Raw genomic sequence first — 25,236 nt, 5'->3', positions numbered from 1 at the left:
TACAGTGTGTAGACCACAAAAGCGAAGACGTTTGGCCAAACCACCATTCAATGGATTGAATGGTGATTATTTTTCATGCCATTTGTTTGGTCTGATGGGGCAAAAAAACGTAAATGGTCCAACTTCTTTTGCAATTCTTTGGTTGACGAGTTGATGGTCTGTGGCTGCCTCTTTAATACACTGTCCGGCTGCGCTTTGTGTCCTGCTTTCAAAGGAAGAATCACAGTATGTTCATACTGTGAACATTCCTCTTGTTTTTTTGTGTGTCCAACCAGGTGATCCCGTTCCCGATGTCCTGCGACATAAGGGATGAGTGCTCCTGCCGGGATCCCAACTCCTTGGAGAACCGGAAGGAGGAGCACGTCCACTCCCTGGGGTGACCTATCAGGGAGGCGGAGCCTTCCTCCCTCCTCCATGGCCCCCCGGATCTCCAACATCCATCACACACAGCCAGAGTGGCCGAGACAGACCTCTCTCTCTCCACCACCACAACCACCACCTCCTCCTCCTTCCTCATCCTCATTTCGGCTCCCACCACCACCACCACCACCACCAACCCCACTCTCCTCCTCCTCCTCCTCCTCCTCCTTCTCCTCCTCAACTTCCTGCACATGCTGCTTAACAGGCATACCTCTCCGTCCAAACTGCAAAACCCAAAACCAGCCGAACTGCCTCCAATCTCCACGTCGCAGACTGATCTCAAACACAAAGAAACAGAAAAGCAAGCCCCGGCAAAAAAAGAGAAATTAGAAAGTCCCACGTTCGCTCCAATGTATAAGGAAGGTAACCCCGTTGCGATTCCGTCGTACAGGGAAACCAAACACGTACAGCAAAAAGGGGGAAAATATATTTAAAAACAAAATCAAAATTCAGAAGGTTGTCGACAGCAATTTGAAAAAGGGATACACAAACAAGCCTCGGTAGCATGCCTTTTGTTCAGTTTGTGCCAGCATTGGTGTGAATATTAACAATATCAATGCCATATAATCTCATGAGTCAAAATGGTCGAATGTGTCCTAGGTAGTTCTATGATTTGCTTGTGTGAAGGAGAGTATCATCCTCATATTGAACAAAGAAACAAAGTCATGGGCACTTCAAAGGCATGCTACTAACTTTTAGTAAGGGCTTGATTTTAGTGACTTCCTCTTCCTTGATTCTAAACTGGCTAGACATTTGATATCCCTATGCTTAACAGTGATGTATTGCTTATCTCCTGAGTATCTCTGGCCATAGAGATGATTCCCTAAACAGGCGGTCAGAATAAACAAACGGTCTGAGGGGAAATGAGACAGCCATACAGTTGAGTTGCAAACAAATTCTACGTAACAAAAAAAAACTTGAAACAAATTAGTACCTCGTTTCTCCATGATGAATCACCACAAAACTAGGTTCCAAAACTCTTTTTATATACTTCTATTTGGAATGCAAGTCCAGTGATTCTTTTTAGCATGACCTCTGCTACTATGTTTGCTGCTACTTGCGATTTTAACATAACATTAATCTAATGGAGTTAGACAATGCCTTGTCTTCCTTGCTTAACCTCCTTTGGGAATTCATTTACACTTGCATACGTATGCATGTACTAAAACACACATTGGGACAGAACGCATGCTGGCTACACCACATTATAAATGCACTAGGAACTTTTTACAAACCTGGAACCTCACTTCTCCATCTCAACGTAACTTTGCAAGTTCGCAAAAGAAAAGGCGAAATAACATTGATTTTACACAACTTAAAGAATGTCATTGATAACACCTCACTAAGGGACGGCCTCATTTCAGTCTCAGTTCAAACTCTTTCCTTTATGGAAAAAGGCACTGGAGGAGAACTCACGAGTGGACAGTAGAGGTAACCACGAATGGCCACTTGTTAGCCCTGAGCGTCCGGAAATACTTTTTGGGCTGAAATTGAAATGACTGCCAGCCTGTTAAGAATGTAGTCAATGCTCGTCAGGTTTTCTCAATATTTTTTACCGCTTCATTGCACAGTAGGCCTGCACGGCACATCCACGGAGACAGGGCTGGTCGTAGGCCAACCTTGGCAAGAGAATACCACATTCTCTCTCATGATTACCCTCTTAGGTTTGCTTAGATGCATATTGAAATGACATTTGGATGTATTCATCACAAAAAAAACACCGCAACGTCCTCTTCTTAGGTTTAGAAGTTGTTTGCCGTTAACGGTGCAACGGTGGAATCGGCTCTTTGCAATACCGAGAACGTATCCATCCCTCCACCAAATCCCGCCCGATGGATTTCAATAGTTGATATGGCTGCTAATCTGTGTCTGTATTTCTTTCTACTTTCCATTCCAAATGTATGCAACGGTTTTCCTCATGCGTATTCGATTACGAAGGCTGCCTGACGATGTGGTCCCCGACTTTTTTTGCTGCTCTTCTTTTTTTCTGGTTACCGCCCTCGTCATGGTCCCCGCCCTCGTCATGGCCCCCCCTCTGTATCTCGTCTTTTCATCGGCCACGGTCCCGTATTAGGCTGCTATCGCGTACAACACAATGAAAACATTGTCGTAGACAGAGGGCAAGCTGAAACGAGTAGTCATTTAGAACAAAATCATCGTATATCGGAATCTGTATCAATCGATCAACTAGGACAACACCACCACAAGCAAAAAAAAAGAAAAGATAACGAGGAACGTGTTATTTTCAAATCGGTATAGTGTAAATATTACTATATGTTCTTTATGACAAATAAGTTGAAGAAAAAACGTTTTAGGTTTTGTTTTTGTTTTATGTCATATTTAATCAGTATTTGTATCATTGACCTCAGTTACTGCACTTTTTTAGTTGCCATGTAAGAAGAATAGTATATAATTCAAACATGTTTAGAAGCTGCTATTGTTGAAATGGTGATTTGAAACAAACTTTGATATTCTGTCATTTGACTGTCTTTATTACTATTAGCTTTTCTTTGCTAAGTGTGTTTTGAATCCTAATCCCTAAAATCTACCTTCCCGCCAAATATATGAACTGGTTTTTGGATCCAAGAAGCCTAAGGAAAGACAGAAGCTTGCTATTATTCTTATATTCATCTTCCATTTTCCATAAAGACCTCGTGAAAAACATACATCAGAGGTCGTTATATATTACAAATATAGCTGTTGTGTAATGTATCATCTTAGGTTTTGTGTTTTTGAGTTTCCACAGAGAAACCGAGAATTGTTATTAGGGAAAGCTAGCTAAATGAAGCAACTACCAAAAAAGGGACTATGGAGAGACTTTAGTTTTTTATTTTACTTTAGTTTCTTTGGGGGAAAAAAAAGGAACTAGGGTGTTCTGACATGATACATGATCTTCTAAGATTGCAGTTAACACTTTATATGAAAAAAAGAAATATATATAGCCCTGGTAAACGGAATTGTTATATGTTGATCTTATCAAATGATATGTACTATTACTCAACAATACTGCTGCTTCCCATAGAACTATTTTGCCAGTGGGGAGACTGACCTTAAGTCAACAACAACAACAACAACAACAACAACAACAACAACAACAACACCCACAACAACAATAACTGTACAACCATTGACATACAGTTCTTTCGGTTGGTCATTTGAGAGGAAACAGAAAACAAAAAGCAAGGTCCTAAAGGCCTTCCCCTCCCCCCATTTGTATGGATGTATCGCTGACTTTGATTGACTCTGATTCCCTCCCATCCGGTTCAAACCGGAAAACGAAACGACGAGCCGTTTCACAAACTTCACGACAAAATCTCCTCCACCTTGTCCCGAAGGTACACTTGTATTAATTCCTTGATGCAGGAACCAAAAAAAAGCGAAACAAAAAAAAATGTCATAAAAAAACAAAAACAAAACAAGAGGGGAAAAACAGGCCATTGACAGTGGCCATTTTGCATGTCAACTGACACAGTTTGGACAGCTTTTTGACTGAATGAATTCTCAACACACATTGGAAGAAGTTCTGCTTGTAAGCCATAGCCAAACCGAGATATTTCTGGGAGGAAATTCTCAGTCTCGGGCATCGGGTGAGGACATGACCTCCCTACTGTAGTCATCACAGGAGCCATCGCTGTACCTCATGCCTGTACTGTTTGCTGCTTCTATATTTTTGGTATTTTAGTAACATTTTTGCGTCTCATAGCAACGGTGTAAATAGTAGAACTATTTATTGAGAGTGTTATACTTTTTTAAGTTATATTTAATGTCCATGTAAGTTATTTTTACTTTTTTTGGTTTTGTCTTTCTTATAAGCAAAAAAATATTATCGGTTTGTTTGTTTCCAAGACGTATATATATACTGAAGGCCTGCAAAAAAACAGAAGGAGTTGCTTCATTGGTAACTTGGGTGGAGACGGACACTATTTCTTTGTTTTGGTTTTCATCCAATGAGGATTCACCACATCTTACATATGTGAGTGCAGTGCACACATATACCGTGTTTATGTCAAAGCCAGAATGTAATGTTTTTATTTGTTTTATTTGATGGTTTTTGCATTTTTCAAACGCACACATAAGCCAATCACACACCTGTGTTACAGAAGAAGGAAAAAAAAAAATATTTACTCTTCATCCCGCAGTAAATCCACAGTGTACCACAGACACATACAGAACACCGTTTTTTGAATACAAATAGCAAAGAGCAAATTGCGTACGCATTGAAGAGAAGAATGCGAAAACGCAAGGCGAGGGAGCGAGGGAGGCTGCGATCACACATGGCAGAAAGGCAAAGAAAAAGGGTGGCAGAGAGAGGGAGAGAGGGGTACGGGAGGGAGAGGATCGGGGCTGTTGCTTTTCCTGGCGGGTGTAACTATTTGCCCAGGTGTGAAAATGTGTACTCACAGACTGAGGTAGAGAGAGCTAGAGAGAGAGAGAGAGAGAGAGAGGAAGACCAGTTCGTGGGGGCCAGGGGTGGCCGGGGGCCGCCTGGCTCTGGGCCGAGGGCCCCAGTGAGTCACAGTTTCTCCTGGGGTGGCAGCCATCCCTCTCTCTCTCTCTCTCTCTGGGTCTCCCCCCTTCTCCCTCTGACACGCTGCCTCATCCGTCACTGTCAAGCCGGCTGCGGCCTGGTTGGGCGGGGGGGAGGCGAGGTCAGGCTAGCCCCTGTGTCGGGAGTGGAAGAAGGAAGATGTTTGCCCAGGCAAACCCAGGGCCAGTTTGACAGGCCCTGAAGGAGCCCTCTCTTCAGGCCTCTTTTCAGTCTGCTTCTTCTTTGCCTTCTCCTTCCTCTTCGTCTTCTTCTCCTCTTCCTCCTCCTTCCTCTTCCTCTCCTCTTTCTTCTCCTACCTCTGGTTCTCCTTCTCTTCCTTCTCCTCCTCCTTCTATTCTTCTTCTCCGTCTTTTCTAATGCTTCTCGTTCTCCCCTTCCTCAGCAAGCCTTCTATGTCTTCGTAGGAAAACAGGTTTTATTTTTATACATGTTTTTTTATACAGGCTTTGAAACCTCTACCTACATCCCTTACACACACACACAGGTCTATTGTTTTGTCGATGCATTGACACAGGCTCGCAACGACCCTGGTTTGAAAGTGGTAGAATCCGAAACCCTTATAAGTATGTAGTGTCCGATCGATCCAAAGCGATTGGGGGAGGGGGGGCGGGTACGGGTAATGAAGTATTTTGACCGTTTGTTGCCCGATGGTTTTGTTGTTGGTCAGACTCAAGCAAGAAAATTACTGATGTGCCATCATACTATGTTTTTTTTTTGTGTTCATAATAAAACATCAAGTACCTCTCACAGACTTCTGGTTATACAAATTGTCCACTTGCATATATGTCCTAACCCACCGAACAAATAAACTGGTGAACTGAACCTTTTCTAAGTGGGAAACGTATAAAAATGAGTATTTACATATTATGTGGATATCTAGTGGTATTATTGCAATGTTTCGTACCCGATTGTTCAGCAAATATATTTTAAGATGTAAATAATATTCTATAATGATTGTATTTGCAAAACCATGTACTAACTGTTTGGGAGTAGTTCTTTGATTGATTTTTATCAAACTATTATACAAAGGAAATGAACCGTGAATATGTCGTGCATTGTGTACCATCAAAGTAGCACTTGAAAAAAGAAAAAAAGAAAAGAATAATAATAATAATACTATCAGTAATAATCCTGTGATGCTTCACCACACCACTTGCTGTCAGAATTTATTTGTTCGTTATGGCTTCGTACAAGAATCTATCCATCAATTCAAATCTATTTATTTGTTGTAAAAAAAAAAAGAAATTAATAAAAAAGCATTCCGTGGTAATTTCAAAGAGTCCAAGAGTCCATTGTGATAAAAACCTCGGCCATCAGCCTTCAGCCTTCTTTAAAACGATAGGCACCATAGAACCTCAGAACCTAGTTCTTTATGAAACTCCAAATCCCAAAGGTTTCTGTCCTCATGTTTAGTCCATGTGCACCGACAGTAGAACTTCCCCCTGGTGCGTTGGTCAACACAACCAATTAGCTGTGTGCAGTCAGACCCACTGTGGTCCCACTCCCACTCTCATGATGGTCCCCATTTTGGTTAGGTTTCTACATACAGTATGCACTTTTCTTTCTGGCACATATACAATCAATTGGACTTCACTGTTTTAGTTTAGGCCCCTCCCCCTCCCCACCAGGAAACCTGACTAGGATACATGTGGGGGGGGAGGTAGAAAGGAAATCTATGGATGGATGTTTCAGTTGATATTCACTCTTTGTTTTAACAGTTGCAATTCTACATATTTTTGGTGCTCTGGTACATGGCAAAAAAATACGTCTGGTGTGCACTATATTTTCATAAGGATGAATCATAAAAACGATAATCATGTTCATTTTGCTGTCATTTATTGTGTAGAAATAAAAACACTGGTCGAAGTGAATGGATGCTGGATTAAGTGTGATTCATCCTCCCCCCCCTCCCCGCACACACACACACACACACCAGACTCAAGCAACCGTAAATTACGCCATTTAAATAGTGTTCTAATTAAATCATCTATGGGTAAACCACATTAATGATTTATTGTCGATAAGGTTGTGTGTCCCCATCTTTTGTAAAGTCTAGGCAAATCCACTGGGATAAACGCCTTCCAGTGAACATTTTGAGTGTTAACACATCACTGCTCTTCACCAAGGGGGAACCCCTATACAGACCAACCCATAAAAGTGCTGAACTTGTCTTAAAAAGAGTGACGCACATTCTTCAAGACTGTCATAGATACACTGGCATGGAAATGTGACTGCTGTTCCTGGCACTCCAGTGACGTTAATGGTCTGATTTGTGAGAATGGACTTTAAGCTACTGATTTTTTAAAGTGCAGTTAATGTTGCATGACTGGAAAAGGAGCAGGACTTGAGTGTAAAGAAATGGTTTGTACAGAAAGGGGGGGGGGAGACGGAAAAAGAAAATGCTTCCCAGCACAGACTTGGTTTACACACAGAGGGGCATACCCACCCTCTAATGATAGAAAGTGGAGCAATTCATGAAGGATATGTGTGTGTATTGGTCGAGCAAGCGATTTCCCCTCTTCCCCAACTGAATGCTAGTATTTTTTAATGAGATCCAATGCTGGATTGGAGTAATGCTAGTTCAGTGTTACACCCTTATTCACCCTTCAGATATATTGTGGTTTCTCTTGCAGAAGAAAGAGAAACCACAAAATATTGCTGTTGGTACAGTGATATATTGTGGTTTCTCTTTCAGAAGAAAGAGAAACCACAATATATCGCTGTTGGTACAGTAAGGATGTTCATAGAAACAAGTGCCAAACAAAGTGCCAAGCACACTGTATACAGGAAATAGGTTAACCCATTCCCTGTATACAACACTGATAGCTAGGATAATATTATTCACAATGCTAAGTACTATTTTTAAGTGCCAGATGTAATAGCTAGTAAACATGTGGAGCAACCAGGTCTCCAGAGCTTGTCAGCTCTGGAGACCTGGGTTCAACTGCCCGTCCCAATAGAAACCTGCTGTCATTTTTTAAATGTAAAAATCTCATCAGTTGTAATGCAAATTATATCGTTACCTCAGCCTCTAGCTCTAGCTCTAGCTTCTCGGTGATGCAGCAGAGACCTGGGTTCAGTTCTTGCCTAGAGGGCCCTCCATGGAAACCTGAAGTCATCTTGAAGACAAGATGATGCCTTGTGAACAAACGGAAGCCATAACGGTCTAAAAGAGTTGCTCATGTAGAAGTGAATAAACTTGTTTTCAATGTTGTAGCTCCTTATATGTGGGTAGTCATTAAGTCCAAACATGTCTGTTTGTATGCAAGTCAACGGAGAAAAGTGAAAATAATCTCATTCTGCACATATTTGTCAACGTTCAATCAGGGTCTTTTTCCTTGCTCTCAAACCCGCCTTACGAAATGGTATGCAAGTATGGTTGCAATAAAAATGGATTAGGTCTTAAATAAATGCCCATTTAGGGACATAACCGTCTTGAGTAACATGTCTCAGTCTAGAGACAGACCAGCAAGCTAGGGGATTCAGCAAGGTTGTGGTGATGAGATTGCTATTTTCAAACGGAAGATTGTATTTTGCAACCTTTCATGCTTCAAGGACCTGGAACGCTTTGTTTGAGTCTCTCCAAATCGGCTAGACACCTATACTTAGTCTCACACTATGAGTGTACATAATTGACATTACAATTTACATGACATCCTTACCTTTCCAAAACGGAAGGTCTCCATTGAGAGGACCCTTGTGGGAGATGAACTCGGTTCTCCATAGCCAAGAACCCAGATGTGATATATTTGATATTTATATATAACATGGTTTTAGACTGGCCCCACCGGGACATATTTTTAGAAATGTTCAATGTTCAGAAATCGTGGCACTTGTGGACTGCCTCCCTTAGTTATTTAATCTGATTGGCTGGAGTATGTCAGTATTTAAGAGTTTGGAGTTTCGAGATGAATAGCAACATATTTTTGTGTTTGAAACCATATTTGGTCATTGAAGCAAAGAAGAGAGTGGAGGTGGTTATCTATACATTTTTAATATTTAACATTCTTCAGAAAAAAGACAATCAAAGCACATAATACAGATTCGTATATACAATTTAAAATGTACAATATAATAATTTACTATAACAAGTCATATAATCTGAAAAGAAATATAAAAAAAAGGCATTGTAGATTTTCATTCAAACAATATCCATGGCTTCTGGGATGATCCGATGGACGAGAAATGAGTCAGATGTGATCCAACAGTCACATATTCCTCCACAATTTCATGTACAATCAACATAAAACCATATGCATCAAAAAAAGCCTGTATCCTCTAAATTAAAATGTTGCAAAGTTATCGATATCCTAACCACCTTATGATCAAAATTGAAATGTTCCAAAACTTTCTATCCATGTAAATCGATTGTTAGAATCGGACCATTAAACCCTGATTGAGTGACCATCATGTGAAGACAGCATTTGTTATTTGTCCACATTTTCAAACAATTTAGTCTCTTTTTTTGCCTCACACATGGGGGGACGTTTTTCTTTCCACCATTATAATAATACTTTCAAATCAATAATTGATTAAATTGATTACTCTTTAATACTTTAAATATATGGCAACACTCCTGAAAAAAAAATTAATCCAGTGGAGTCAACACTCAAGATGAAGTGAATTAACGAATGAATAAACAGTTGGTTATCGTTATGTTCTGAAACAACGTAACGAGCTAAAATGCAACAGCGCACAATTTTTAAATCCGTAGTCGTTTCTTGAGAAGGTCAAAGCTCGGACTAATGACAAGCCAATACGAACATAGCGTAGACCAAGGTAAACAATAAATAAATAGAATAGCTCAACTTAAATACAATCAATATCCTTCTTTAAATCGAAACAATAGAGTTGTCTCTTTCTCTTAGCTGTGGATTATTTTTATGTATAACTATGATTTGGCTTAACAGAAGAAAACATGTCATTGTCAACTACAAATTCAGCAGTTGAATAACTTAGCATTCAACTGCCACACATTTCATGTCTTGTGATATTTGCCGAAATGGCAACCACACTTACGCTTTATAATGTTTGCATATAATCTTATTATTCTGTACAGACTATATATTTTTTCTAATCTTAGAAATCATCCTCAAATTATTTAAATTAATGAGCTTTGGAGATGAATAAAAAAAGAATCGGTAATGGCTTCACTGCTTCATTAATTACTTCTCCATTAAACGAAGTGAGCAAAGATTCATATTTCCTTTCTTTTTTTGTATTCCTAAGAAGCCTCTTTTATTAAAGCACTGTAAAGAAACTCAAATATTACATTCAGTGTTTTTTAGCGCAACTCTTTCCCTCTTCCTTTCCCTCTCTTGGCCCAAGGGATAATTTACATGTTTAACACACTGCAATTCCTGGTTGATATGTGCAATCGCTGGCATTGTTGCAGTTAAAAAAATACAGTTCCCTACTTCTCCACACACACACACACACCGATGTTTGTTTTTTTAGGCCACACAAAATATGTCTATTCTCATTACTTTTTCAACGACAAATAATGTCCGGCAACTTCTTGAGGTCTACGTGAGGCGCTCCCTGGATCCTTTGAGTTTCTTTTCCCCTCATCTTCTTCTTCTTATACAAAAAAAACCTGGTCCCCTTGGAGCGACCCATGTTTAGCGGCGCGGGGGGATCTTCAATCGATCTTCGCCGATTGCCTAACCAGACAAAACGTGCAGCAGTCTCTCTCTCTCCCTCTCTCTCTATCTCTCTCTGTCTCCCTCTCTCTCTCTGTCCACAGTCTCTCTCTCCTTTCCTTTTCCCTCTCTCTCTCTCTCTCTCTCCCTGTGTCTCCCTATCTCTCTCTCTCTCTCTCTGTCCACAGTCTCTCTCTCCTTTCCTTTTCCCTCTCTCTCTCTCTCTCTCTCCCTGTGTCTCCCTATCTCTCTCTCTCTGTCTCTGTCCACAGTCTCTCCAGCGGCTGGTTTCCTCACCGCAGGTTGGTGCTGCCGTATGTGTTGCGCTGCACCGAGATGAGCTTCTCGATGCAGGCGGTGCGCGTGTCGTGGAGGGAGCCGTGCAGGGTGCCGCTGCCGCCTGCGCTGTGGAGCGCCCGCGAGAGGTCCTCGCTCTGGCACGACACGTAGGCCATGGTGTCGGTGCGGCTCTGGATGAAGGCGCTGTGCAGCAGCGCCCGGCAGTAGTGGCTCATCTTGTCCACCCGCCGCAGGATCAGGTGGGCCTTCCTGTAGGGGGGGGGGAGGAGAGAGAGAGAGGGGGATGGGAGGGAGGGAGGGAGAGAAAGAGATTGGGAGTGGGAGAGGGAGAGAGAGAGAGAGGGAGAGATGGGGAGTGGGAGAGGGAGAGAGAGAGAGAGGGAGAGATTGGTAGTGGGAGAGGGAGAGAGAGAGAGAGAGAGAGAGAGAGAGAGAGAGAGAGAGAGAGAGATGGGAGTGGGAGAGGGAGAGAGAGAGGGAGAAAGAGATGTTTTGTTCAGTTCTTGTAATTTATATTTCCCCCATTGTTTTGTACCTTTTTGGTTTTGTTTCCTTTTTGAACTGCTTCGGACTAAAATGTTTATTTTTCATGCCAATGAAGCTCAATTGAATGGAACTTCATTAAGGGAGAACGAGTGCGCGAGAGAGAGAGCGAGAGACAGCGTGAGAGAGATTAATTACTGTCACAAGCAGTTCTAAGGAACAGAGGAGGACTTGAGGAGAAGTTTTGTCCTGTACTTGTAATATGTAATATGTAAAATTGAGGGAGAGAGAGATCGAGTGAGAGAGAGGGAGAGAGATATGGTGGCGATGTTGTAACTTTCACTGTATTCCACAGGCCAGTGTACCCGTTCCGTACAAGAAGAAAGGGTAATGCTATTTGTTATGAAGTAGACCACCCTGGTTGAGTCTGGTGAGTCTGTTGCAACAATATAACCCAGAGTGAGGAGGCATTTTTTTCTATCAAACATTGCTCAGATTCTATGAAGTTACTATTAAGTACTCTGGCCAGAGCGGGTTTAAAAGTCCTGCCAGTCAACCCCAGTTGGCATGCCTCTCTGTCTTGACAGTACTCTGCAGTTAACCAACATGTGTTCGTACGCACGCACGCACTCACTCACAAGGAAACACATTCATTCATTTATTCCCCAGCTTACCCTAACTTAGCAATTTATAGGGTTGCGTGGCGACTTGTAAATCGCCACGTCACATCACATTGACCGCCTCCATTTTGGAAGCAGGCGCAATGCGATGTTAGTGACTGTGTTGGTAGTAGTGTTGTTTTGGTCATTGTTTAATAATTGATCTTGAATGGATCTTTGTCATTACTGTGAGACATTGTTTTGTTTGAAACTTCAACAGCGTTTCTGATGCGAGACGTAGCACAATACTTTCATGAGCCTCATTTACAGTATATTACCGTCGATTTAGGATTTTACAGCACTACAACTCTCTCTTGAGTCCTCTCAGTATGGCGCAGTATCGCTGACCAAAAAAATCCCATGATGCACTCTGACGTACGTCAATATGAACTTGGGCTACCTTTGTAGCAGGCGGTCTGGTTTTTAGTGTACAGTCCAAACACACGGGAGGTGGGAAGGGTGACGGTAGTGGGTGGTGTTGTGGGTGGTGTGTGTGTGTGTGGCGGGGGGCGGGGGTGAATTCCAACTGGTAGGGTAGGCCCGTGTCTGCCAAGCATCAGCATCTGTCTTTAGTTAAGCAGAGTACAGATAACATTTATTTGCAGAAAATAACAGAAGGAACATTTTCCTGCTTCCCTGAAAATTCCTTATGTCTCGAGCGGCTAAACTGCAAACAGATGATTAAGAGGTTGAAACAATCATGTTAAATGTCAGGAGGATGATAATGGTGAAAATTGGGGGGAAATTTGTAAATGAGCGGAGTCTTTTTCACAGGGGGGGCCCCATCCGCATGTGTGTGCTTTTGTTTAATCATAATCTTAAAAGTTGCTACTGATTCAGTTTGTGTTTTTAAATGCATTTGGGTAATTTGCGTGGGTTTATGTGGTTGAATCCGTTTTTTACGTGCGCAAAGAGAGACAAGGATACAGACGGATAAAAAGCAATTCAGTTGGGAGTTTGAAGTCCCGAAGGTGTGTTTCAGTACACAGACATTACTAGACACAGGGGGAGTCTCTCTCTCTCTCTCTACCCCCCCCCCCCCCGAGGAGGAGTGCTGACTCTGCCCGGGTTTCACTTGGCCATTCTGTTACCTTTTAAAAGGCACCACCAATAGCGCTGGCTCGTAAATTACCCCAACGAGGCAAAAAGCTGCCAACTCCAGGCAGTAAATAACCCCGCCGTCTCTCTGATCCAGATGCCTTCCCTGAGTCCACCAGCCCAGCCAACCTCTGAGGTATTGGTGCCCCCACCAGGCACCTCAGCCTCCTGGTCAGAGCCACCACACCCACCCACTGTGGTGATCCGTCCATCATCCTCGTCGTCCCACCAACCAGCCTGTAAGACGACTGCTCTGAAGTGAGAGGGCGGACGGCGCCCTCTGATCCTGGCTGGACGTGGCGTTGCCCCCTTCCTTCGTTTGTTGTTTTGTGTTCAAACGAGTTCAACTGTTTCCTCTTCTCCCTTCTTCTCTCGTTCGTTTCTTTGTTTTTTTTTGCGGTGGCTGGCAGGGCGCTGGTGTTGTACATGTCCTGGTTAAGACTCCTGTGTGTGGGGGTGTGTGTGTGTGTGTGTGTGTGTGTTTGTGTGCGCTTGTCCACACTCTGGTAAACAAGCAGTGGTCGCGGGGGGGTCGGTGGTCGTGTTTGCTGAGTCACACTTGCGGAGCGTCGCTGGGAAGTGTGTGGTGGTGTTATGTTGTGTGGTGTGTGCGTGTGCGTGTGCGCGCGCGTGTGCCAGTCTGCGTGTGTGCGTTGGCGGCAAGGGGTGGTGAGGGTGCGGGGGGAGCTCTCCCTGCTGAAGCTCTTTATGAGAACGAGGAGCAAATAGACTTGGAAGTCGAGTTGTTTTAGTTGACTATCGAGTTTAGTGTTTGGTTTGGCCCTTGTTTGAGTGAGTGAGAGGGACGTGGGGATGGGGGGGGGAGGGTTCTGGCATCGCCCGTGGTTACTTGAGAAGCGGCCCCCTCCTTGGCGGCCGGTGGCGCGTGATCCTACCTGATCCTCGGCTGTCCCTCGAGGGGGGCGGCCTACCAGGACATACCAGAGGGACGGGTTGCGCAACGGTTGCGGAACGGATGGCGCTGAGATCCTGCTCTGCTGAGGAATCGCATCGGGGGGGGGTGGGTGCAGTGGATGAGTGACCGGATGCCTCGCCTCGTAGACGTAGTATGCGACGGGACAATAATAGCGTTGATGAATACGTTCCTGTCAAGACTTTTAGTGGCGGTGGACATACTGCTGGTTCCGCAGGCCACGTCAATCAATCGATCATCCGTTTCCGTGAATCAATGCGTGGTCCATCCTATTTTTGTTCTATATACATTCAGCGGGGAAAGGCTTTGCGTGTTTTGGCCGGCGCATACCGAGACACTGAAGAAAGGGGAAACTCTTTGGCCCCCCAACCACAGAATTAGTCTTGTCCCTAGTGTTAAGAAATAACTAATACAATAGACTACATTCTCTCTCTTTGCCGGGGGGTAACTCAACGCTTCGGGCTAACACACTGTATTGCTCTCTGTAGAGAACTGTCAGTAAGCTCCAGAGACGCAGTTGGTATGCCCTCGCAAAAAAAAAATGAAGTGAGCTTCTCTGGTCCTGTTACTTATTCAGTAAAAGGATATATATATAAATATATAAATAAAAAGATGAATGAAAAGGGAATAATAACACAAGGATGAAAATACATGACATCATGCACTGCGGTTGGGGAGATTTATGTCCTTATGGAGATGGCACTACTGTGGAACAAACCGCGTCATGATCTGGGGTCTCACGACACCCACCTATTCTTCACCGTTCGGTCTCTGATTTAACTTTATATGGAAAGGATTCGCAGAGGAAGCCTAAACCAATACTCGACCGACCACGGTATGTGTGTGCGTGTGCGCCTGTATCAGTGTGTGTGTATGTGTCTGTGTGTGTGTGTTTGTGTGCGCCTGTATCTGTGTGTGTGTTGGAGTGTGTGTTGCTTGTCTCAATGTCGGACATTGCGACACACACACACACACACACACACACACACACAAGCCCGTTCGTGAAACGCCGTCCAGGTAGAGGTTAACACAAAAGAACACCAAAAAATGGCACGACTTGTTTACCACATTCCAGCATTCCCTCACCAAAAGCCAACAAGGGGTAGCTGACACGGAACCGGGACAATCTGGTTGGGGAATCTTGGCGCGCCGGCGGGAACCCAGACATGCATCTAGTCAGAGAGCTCGCCCTCGCTCTCTCCTTTTCTCTATATCTCTCCCTCACTCTCTCCCCCACGGGCCGCTGCCAAACTGCTGCTCTGGTTTGACAATCGCGGTGGAACCCGAGTGCGGAGAGATGCAGAGGCACAAGGAGGAGGTGGATGAGATCTTTAAATAAACATCCAAGGAAGGAAAGACAAACAAAACATTACAGACCAAATGGGTAGAATCCACCAACCCAGCCCGCCCCCCGCCCCCTTGAAACTGAGCACGACTGCACATTGCAGAGCCCAGACTTAATACTGACCAGAAATGTAGCCGATGAAACAAACAACGGTTACAACGCTGTGATCTCTCTCCCTCTTCCTCTCCCTCCCTCCTTCCCTCCCCCTCCCTCCCTCCCTCGCTCCCTCGCTCAGAGACAGCGTCCAACTTTGTGATGGTGAACAGGCACGGTGGGAACAGGAAACATTTGACGGGAATTAGGACCTGGCTGCCACCTGCAGCTGAAAAAGTACGTTCCAATCACATTCATAAGTCCGATCGCGGGCCGTCCTGGGATTACCAGTGTGGGGGGGGGGGGGTTTAACAGCATTATTCTGTTGTGGTCTTCCACAGCCGGGAAACGCTGTTGGCTGCAGGATGGAGGCCGTTGGACTGCCGCGGTTGTGTTCCTCTGCCACGTTCCCAGGAAATGCCCCGCTCATGGGGTCTCATGCGAAGGGGGTCTCAGGCTGATGGCCTGGGGTCTCACACTAAGGGGTCTCGGGCTGAAGGAGTCTCAGGCTGAAGGCCTAGGGTCTAACGCTTAGGGGCCTCAGACTGAAGGCATGGGGTGTCACGCTAAGGGGGTCTCATGCTGAAGGCTCGTTAAAGGGGTCTCAGGCCAGGTCGTATAAACCAACCAATGCTCAATCTACACCATGGCTATAGCTCATCAATACGTTCCCAGTGAACGATCTGCCCGTTTCCCCCAAGGGGGACAAAAGAGGCCAGGATTGACCTCACAAGTACTGTTGCTTAAAACCCGCGTGATATTGGAAAACCAAACTCTTTTCGTTTTTTTAATTTGTTGAACGCGAGCCACTTTGAAATGCAATCCACTCCGTTATTCGGAATTCCACCGTGTGCTCCTAATGGGAGAAAATAAAGGCGCCCCTGCTGGGTTCATCCAAATACCGTTCGACTTTTCGTTGTATTTTAATCAAAACAAGAAGCTGCAGAAGCCCACGCTTCATGCGTCTTCCCAGAATGACATTTACCTCCATCCAGAGTGACAGCTGGTGTCCAGTGTGCGTTGCGCTTGCCGTTCTTCCCCTGTCGCCATGACGACCCCGCTCAAGTGCCCTCGCGACCTCCCCGGTTGAGGGGCGAGGACTTAGCGTACACATGTTTGTCTTGCTGGAACACAGCCTTGTTGCTTTAGTTTGTCTCAGGGATACAAACAGTTTGAGTGTTTCCACATAAACGGTCGCTCAGGGTTATTTTGTGTGCACGTCTGAAACTTGGTACCGTCCGAGTACGAGTCGATCGAGAGGGAGTTCATCAGTTAGGAAACTTTCTACAAATTAACGTTCTGAGCAATTATCGATTGCATTTAAATTATGACTTGCTTCAAACATATTACATGGAGTACACATTTATTTATTTATAATACAAATAAATAAATGTGTACTCTATGTACACTGCTTCTGTGCATATAAATATACATATATATATATATATATATTTGCAGTGTGTTTTAAGTGTGTATGGTTTGTGTGGGAGTGGGCCTGGAAATGCCTAATTGTCAATCAAATATGTGTAGAATATCTCCAAAATGATCTAAACTAAAAAACTGGTTTAATAATGTAAATTGTATGTAGAAAGACAATTAACCTGTAAAAATAAAACAGTTTAGGGAGTTAGATCATGTCTTCATTTCAACTAACTCATTTAATTAATCTCAAATAGGTTGGATTTCGCATTGCCATCATGCCATGGCTATTGGCAAGGTTTAAACAAAAATGCTATTTAACTTGTATTAAAAATACAATAAATAAATAAGGTGGGTTTTTAAGAGGTATTTAATTGTTAACCCAATAAAGCAATTTATGGTCCTTCCACACATTCTAACGTGCCACTAAATAACTATGATATAAACTACAACTATCAATTACAACTAGTGCTGCTTCGGCGCATAAAGCTTTAATCGGTTTTCAAAAGATGGGGCCAAACAGTAATGAGGCTTTGTCGTAGTAAATAACATGGCCCTTTGTCGGAAAGCAGAACATCTCTACAACCCAAGTCACTTTCCTGCTTCTACGACATTACAGGGAAGAGGATGTTTCTCGGACATTGAAGAAACTCCCCCCTTACTTGAACCTTTTCACCACTACCAACCAAAAGCATCACTAGAAATGCATGTTTGTGTTGTGCTTCGGATTACTGTATGTTGAAACTCGCTCACAGAAATAGGGGATGTATTAAGGGACAAGACTAAGAAGAGTGTAAGAGTACCTTGTGTTTAATGACAAAAACCCTTTCTCTCAGACGTTTTACATCAGCTCTTATTTCCACAGAATTAGTGTGAAAAATGTGATGCGTGCGTGCATGTGACACGTGTTCCGACCCCATGTTGTTCGTTAACAACATCATCCAATCAATGAAATCCCAGTTATGAATGTGGCCCATTACCGCCTATGAAACTAGGCTGCTGTTCCCCCCCCCCCCCCCATCTATTGCTGATAGCCAACCAACAAGAACCAACAGGGAATGCAGATAATAGGTAATAAAAACAGAGTGACCTTTCAGATTTCCACCCTCACTTTCCTGGCATTCTATGGTCTCTGCTATTATTATTATATATTATTATTATTGCTGTTATCATTTCGGATTTGGCGGCTTACAGTTATTTAGTCGTGAGAAAAGTTTGAGGCAGAAAGCTGGACATTAGTCGCTACACTCAAATACACAAATATTGATGAATGCCATTGAATATTATTATCAGATTAATTTGTTATTAATTTCAATGAATTCTTGAATTTTGTGACAAATAATGGTCATATGCTGGTAATACACCGGTAGATATAGCTGGATATATTCCAGCTATGTCTACCAGTATAGTGATCAATACCATGAACAGGTAAACCAGATAAACAGAGAGGTTGAGCTGCATCTGGTCAGCAGATTTGCGAGAAGAACAACTCAACCTACAGGCCACGATCAACGGGAACGCTGTACACATCCTGTGATCAGCGCCAAGTGTGTGTGACGTCCGGGACGGTTATAGGAAAGGGCTCTAGAACCCGTCTACACGGGTTAACCAACTACCGTGCTTTTCCCAATATCTGCTCCTCTTTTAAAACCACGGCCAGATTAAATATCAGACAGAACCCGATCGAAGGGGCCTACCGCCATTACCACCTAATGCGTGTTGCTTTCATACGAAACCTTTATTTTGACATCTAAATAAATAGCGGTAGCGGTATCAACACCTCCACCCTCCACCTCGTCCTGCTCACCTGGGGCCGAGTTCGTCCTCGCTGCGCCACACAAAGTCTCCGAACTTCTCGTAGTGGGCGTTGTAGTGGTGCTGCACGCGGTAGAGCAGGGGCGGGGGGATCTCCATCAGCGTGTTGTACGCCGTCTGCTGCTCCTTGCCGCTGGTGTAGCCGTTGTACAGGTTATACACCTTGTCGGCTATCTCTGCAGGGAGGGAGGGGGGAGAGGCGAGAGAGAGAGAGAAAATTGATTGATTGATTGACAGAAGAACAGGAAAGTGTCAGATTACCGGGGATTTAGGGTCCAGCTGTCGTATTACTTATAGCGGGGAGGATCCCTGGGCCGGAAACCAGAAACTGTAAGGGGCGGAGTTATCCCCGGTTTCCTGTTTTGTTATGGAGAGTTCTACTGCAGAAAACTCAATCGCGCGAGCGATGGAAGCTTTCACTACGCGGATTTTAATGAGGGGGATGTCTAAATTGGCCAGTCTACACGATGTGGATTTGAAGCATTTACAGACACGTTTTTACAGGTTACTACTGTTGACCGCTTGTGTTGGCCAATCACATGCTCACAGATCCCGCCTTCAGTAAATGATTGGTTTGAAATAAATATGTATGAGGCGAAAGAAAGTAAAACATATGTTCACCGAGATTTGACTAGACTTTAGACTAATTTAGATATTAGTCTAAAGTCTGATTTGAGCGATTACTAGATTACCGGTAACCATATGGAAATTACATTAGATTAGGTTCTGCATTTGAACAACAAATGTAGTAGAATTAAACCTGTTCTAGCATAAGTAAGGAATAGACCAAGGGGGTAGGCTTGTTGTTGATAATAATGGCAAACAGGGATGGTGATAGGGCAGAGAAGAGGCCACGGTCATTTGTCACCGCTGAAGCTTCAAACATATGGTTGGATGCTCAGGTAGGTATGATAGTATACCCTGTTTGGGTAGGTATGGTAGTATTATCTGGGAATTATACATATATTAATAATCAGTAATTAAAGATATTGCATCATGTTTGAATATCAGTCATGCATTAAAAAAGTTTGAACACGCTTTGAGAATTTTTCACGGACAGTCGCAACACCATCTGATAAGGGTCAGATAGTGAGTCAAAACTGTACCTTCGGCCCTGCTATCGTCCACCATGGGACAAGACGTCCTCACAGACACGTAGCTATACTCAGAGTGACTGCCTCGGCTGTCCACAGCATACAGGGTGAACCTGGACAGGGGAGGAAGAGGTACAAAAAAAAAGTGAAATTGGGAAACAATTTCAATAAATCTAGAGATTCTTGTCACTATTTTCAACTTTTTTTTATAAATAATTATGGAGATCTTGGCATGTGAAGTTCGTGACTTTTTTGCGTGGGGAGAAGAAAACGGTACCAGCTTCAAACACATCTGGCTGTGTCTCCCGTGAGATACATACATTACGTTAAACGTAGCGGTGGGGAAAGGGAGGTTGGCGGCCTATGAAAACAAGTCGAGTCCCTCAAAAAAACAACGATGGCAACATTGTGTTCCTAATAGGAAAACATGTCTAGGCTGTGGTGACGCGGGAACACAGAGGCAGGGGCCATGGGAAGTAACAAGGAGGACGACTAGCCACCACAACTGAACAGCTCCATCAGAGCACCAATATCTGTCCGCCACATCCCCGAGGTCTGCCTACCCCTGGGGCTGGGGAGAGACAGAGGCCAATCAGCAATCCCTCACCTCAATTCTACCAGCCAATGAGCTCTCCCGGTTCAATTAAGGTGACCGTGAGGAGGAGGAGGGGGTGGACCGTGGTATACCCCCCTTTCGTAGAGGCGTCGTCGTTGTGGGTCAAACACAGGTGTCGCTCATCACGCTAATTACAAGTCGGTTAATTAAAAAGCCGCAGACCCATAATTAGTGTTATGAGCGACACCTGTGTGTGTCCCGTGATGCCACCTCAGTGAAAAGGGTTTTTAATAACAGAACAGAAGGCATTGGTGGTTTTTCGGTGCTGGTTTTGCTGGCCTCACTTACCTACCTATTTAATTTGTTTTTTTGCATCTATCAGTAACTACAATGCACATTCAACCAAAAAGGTTAATTTATACAATTTATACAGGCCTAATCATATTTGCAAATATTATATTTGGTATCAAACCATTGTAATTCAACTGAATCCAATTGTTTCAAATCAAAACGCGCATTTCATTCAAAAGCTTCAATAACCTGATATTCATGACCTACTACAGTACAGCTCATCAGCTCATTGACAAAACCCAGTGGAGAAGCCTGTGAACCAGCCGCCCATGAGAACTGATTCATGGATACGGACACAGCAGCACGGGCCAGGAGGAAGACTAGTGAAGCGCTTCTGTCTGTGGTCCCAGCGGCTGCTCAACGTCTCTGCACAGCATCCAGACGACAACAGAACGCCTGGTGCTCACCCGAGCACATCTCACCGCCCGCCCGGTGCTCCCTCGAATGCAGGCCTGCCACACGAGGACTCGGAAACCCCTTGATGTTCAGAGGACAAGGGCCCGCAGCTGGAGCTGGCCCCCGTGACCATGGCGTCATGCGTCCCCCAGCAGAACCTATGCCCTCGGCCGCCCTCTGCGGTCCACTTAGCCCGCGGCGTCTGGCACTGCCTGCGCTGCATGCCACCAACTGGCAGCTCAGACTCTCTTTTTGTCTGTTTGTGTGTGTGTGTGTGTGTGTTTTAACTGTGTTGCCGCCGATGGTGGAACTACTAACCTAGCTCCATATGGTCTTCAGAGTCCACCCTTTTGAGCTTCTTTTGTTTTTGTTTTATGAAGGCAAATGAAGACACTTCATCCCTGGGAACCCTAATGATTTTGTGTTTTTATGGTGGTTGAAGGTCGTGTTGACCCGAGACCGTTGACCATTTTGATGGTCTTCTCCAGCTGTCGCAAACTTAAATCCAAGGTGTTTCTTTCAGAAGGGTCACTAGTGCTGCTCGCCAAAAATCGTATCTCTTCATCATGCACAACGGTCTTTCTCGGTTGGGGAACCCAAACAAACTTGTTTTGCATGACTGTAACAAGTGTGAAAACACTGTGGTCAGGATGCAAGTTTTTCCTTTCCCTCGCTCGCCTTAGGTACACTTGAAACAAACATCAAAACCAAAACGTGTACACACATACCACAATGACATGTAAATGAATTGAAGGATTTTCTTTGACAACCCCCCCCCCGGCCCACCATCACCCAAAAGTTTTTCTTTGTTTCCCTCCAAAATGTGTTATGTGCAACATGTAATTTTGAATTCCTCCCCCCTTTGTTTGAAAAAAGCTTGTTCAATGTCGCTGAGTGATTGTTTTGTTTGTAATATGGCCCCGTCAGGACATATTTCACATACTTTGTCTGCTCTTGTTATTCATCAGGATACATGCGGTACCAAGAAGAGAAAACCTCACGAAAGACGAAGGGGCCCCCCGAAATGCTGTCCCTTAGGCTTTCGCCGTCTCCTTTTGCCCAGCAAAACAATGCTGGCGTTACTTACCCTCACGCTGTTTGGATTACATGGCCGCAGCGCTGCCAGGGGATAGAGAGTCAGGGGCGGGAGAAGAGAGGAAGAGATCGTGAGGACGAGGATGTGAGGGGGGGTGGGCGGGCGGGAAGACACGAAGGGGAGGAGGGATGGTTGGGATATTTATCAGGGGCAATTTGTTTTGCAAGTTTGAGTTTAGACCCGGCAAGCCCGGGTTCACTGTTTTTATCTTTCTGGTTTGGGATGCTTCCGAAAGGGGAAGCAGCATCATCAGCATCGTTCACCTTCCGTGACTTCAGATCCGGAGATGTATATCGAAACATCAGATAAGGAACGCCGACAAGAATGCGACATATGGGTCAAATAGGCGACAGGGAAAAAAAAATAAAAGAAGCTTGTGCAACTAGTGGTTTTCGGTTCGTTCTCTCCCCCCCCAAAAAAATAGGTATTCTCTTTCGCCAAGGGTACAATTTTGCAGACGGTCACGCCAACCCCCCAACTCGGATGACTGTTGATGAAGTTCTTCCACTGAGACCCAAAAGACCCGGGCACACACACACACAAACACACACACACGCACACACAGGGGCCCGGCAGGGGGTTGAGTGGAGCGGATAGACTTGGAGTCTGTGGTGTCTGAGCTCACTACTGGCACTGGGCAGTGATAAGGATCGCCTGGGAGAACAAAGGAATCAGCCACGGTCTGGCTTGCCACGAGAATGTCAAAACATGAAGTAACAGTACTGGCAAAACAACCCTCCACCATTCCCCTCCCTCCCCCCACACACACACACATCCACCTCCACCACCACCACCACCACCGACCGCCGACCGCCACTACCACCACACACAGGGATTGTCTCTCACCCCCCTGCTCTCTCTCTCTCTCTCTCTCTCTCTCTCGATCCACATTGCTCAGAGTTAAGCTCTGGCTATCCTTCCCTGTCTCCGATTGCCTGCCTTCCTTCTCTCCCCCAGCTCCCCCTCTCCCCTCACTTGTCTATCCCCAAGGCTGTCTGGCTGCGCACAAATTGTTTGGAAGTGGATTGGTTTGGTCTGCGTGCCATCGCTGCGAATGCCCTGCGTTCGATACGGGAGGCACACTAACGGCAGATTAATGTTTGTGTACATTAGCGATGTTGCCATTAATGTAACCCACTGTCCTTTGATTTAATGAACGGCACAGAAGAGAAAGGAAAAAAGGCAGAAGGTGGAGCGGGTGGTGACAGATAGCCAGAAAGGGAGAGAGAGAGAGAGAGAGAGAGAGGAGAGAGAGAGGGGGAGAGAGGGGGGAGGGAGAGGGAGAGAGAGAGTGAGAGAGAGAGAGAAAGAGAGAGAGTGGGGGAGATAGGGGGGAGAGAGAGAGAGGGAGGGAGGGGAGGGGAGGGAGAGATAGAGGGAAAAAGAGTGGGAGAAAGAGAGAGCGATGTTACAGGGGACAGGGAGAAAGTGAGGGAGAACGCGGGGTGAGAGAATGTATCAATTAGTGCAGTATTTCTGGAAGGACAGCACAGCAGGCATGGCTTTTCTATGACATCATCCGCTGGAACCACATCACACAGCTCGGTGCCGCACATTTATCAGGGCCACCAGCACAATATTATTTCATTCATTCATGACTTGATCTAGATTCCCATGCCCGAATATGGACACACAGCCCTACCCATCTGATGATCCTCGTCATCTGTCCATAGTGCTATCAATAGTAGTAGAGTAGAGGTCGAAACCACTCCAAAATGAGGAATTTTGCTCCAAGATACGATTTTATATACGATCATTTGTGAAAAAATATACAAACGGAGCCCCTTTTATCCCCCTTACAGACCCTACCCGGCACATGTCCCAGCACAGATATCCTGGATTTGAGACGGATGAAGAATTTTTATGGACCCAACTAAACCGAATTAAAATGTTTCTAAAGATGCCATGGTAATGCTAAAGACACAAATCATCACTTCTGTGTGGTTCGATCAGTGCTGGTCCCGGGGTCTTCTGGGATCGACTTGGGTACAACACATCATGAGTGAGAAGACCCGAGGCTACCAGTGATAGAATGGGTAGCCCAACCGGACCATAACCAAAATGAAATGAAATGTGGACCCTGATAAGTACGAGTCCTGGGTCGGGTCTCAGATCCTAGATTTCAGGTAGACCAATATAGTCCTCTATAGGATGGAGGGCAAAGTTACAGGAGTACAGAAGTCATCTGGGACAGCAAAGAACCTGGGCAGGAAACAGAAAACTGAAAGGGGAGGAGTTATGCCTATGTATCCTGATATGTTACGGATATATTCTACCCAAAATCAACACATTTGCGAGAATCATTTAAGCTTTTAGAAGGGGATAACAATAAATTGGGGTCAGGACAGGATGTTTTAGCTTTACTAGCGCTAACCGAGTTTGTGTAAGCAGTTAGGAACCAATAACCGCCTCCGGTAACATGATTGGTTGAAACTAAATAAAGTGACACGCCCCGTTCAGCCAGTTTATAGCATTCCTGCTATCAGACTTTTGTCTGCCCTGGCAGTCCAAATTTATTGAACATTTTTATATTATGCTATTGCAACATTTAATTTACATCCTTAACAGTTAGCTGGCCGCAACTATAGCTGACATTTGGAAAGATAACAGCGTTCCTGGTTGTCTTGGTTTAAGTCAACACCCAAGACCCAAACCAAAACAACAGTGGTGGGGCAGGCCGCCATCTATGCATCAGCTCTGGAATGTAATGTTCACTCCAAAAAACAAAAAGGTTTCACCGTGAGACGGTTTATATGGGATTGCGGAGCTAGAGCGTAATGAGGATTGTTCAAAGAATATCTCGGATATGTAAATATACATAAAATATATATTTAAAGATATATTAAAGAGGCCATCTCTGTGAATTGGCGGTTGCCCGTCTGACCTAGATTCAGACAAGTTGTTGATGCCTAATTCTTAAAGCGACTTAAAGCGTATCAGTAGCCGAGCTCCTGTTCGTGTGAGGAATACACTTTTGATTACTTCC

General features: G+C 44.5%; 2 protein-coding genes across 2 annotated transcripts in view; one reads left to right on the top strand and one right to left on the bottom strand.

The window, feature by feature from the left end:
- Nucleotides 1–4,774, top strand: part of pappaa (pregnancy-associated plasma protein A, pappalysin 1a) — a 96,706-nt gene extending 91,932 nt beyond the window's left edge. The window contains exon 22 of the mRNA XM_079755433.1: nucleotides 276–4,774. Within this exon, the coding sequence (XP_079611559.1) occupies nucleotides 276–380 (105 nt within the window). The 3' untranslated portion in view covers nucleotides 381–4,774. The remainder of the gene's footprint in view (nucleotides 1–275) is intronic.
- A 6,130-nt stretch (nucleotides 4,775–10,904) lies between these two features.
- astn2 (astrotactin 2) overlaps nucleotides 10,905–25,236 on the bottom strand; it is a gene marked incomplete at both ends in the record, with an annotated part of 274,785 nt that continues 260,453 nt past the window's right edge. The window contains 3 exons of the mRNA XM_079755910.1: nucleotides 10,905–11,160; nucleotides 18,750–18,933; nucleotides 19,864–19,964. Of these exons, the coding sequence (XP_079612036.1) occupies nucleotides 10,905–11,160; nucleotides 18,750–18,933; nucleotides 19,864–19,964 (541 nt within the window). The remainder of the gene's footprint in view (nucleotides 11,161–18,749; nucleotides 18,934–19,863; nucleotides 19,965–25,236) is intronic.

Source organism: Pollachius pollachius (assembly GCF_949987615.1).
Source record: "Pollachius pollachius genome assembly, chromosome: 18".
Lineage (NCBI taxonomy): Eukaryota > Metazoa > Chordata > Actinopteri > Gadiformes > Gadidae > Pollachius > Pollachius pollachius.
Note: the sequence above shows the minus strand (reverse complement) of the source record. Positions and strands in the feature narration are given on the sequence as shown.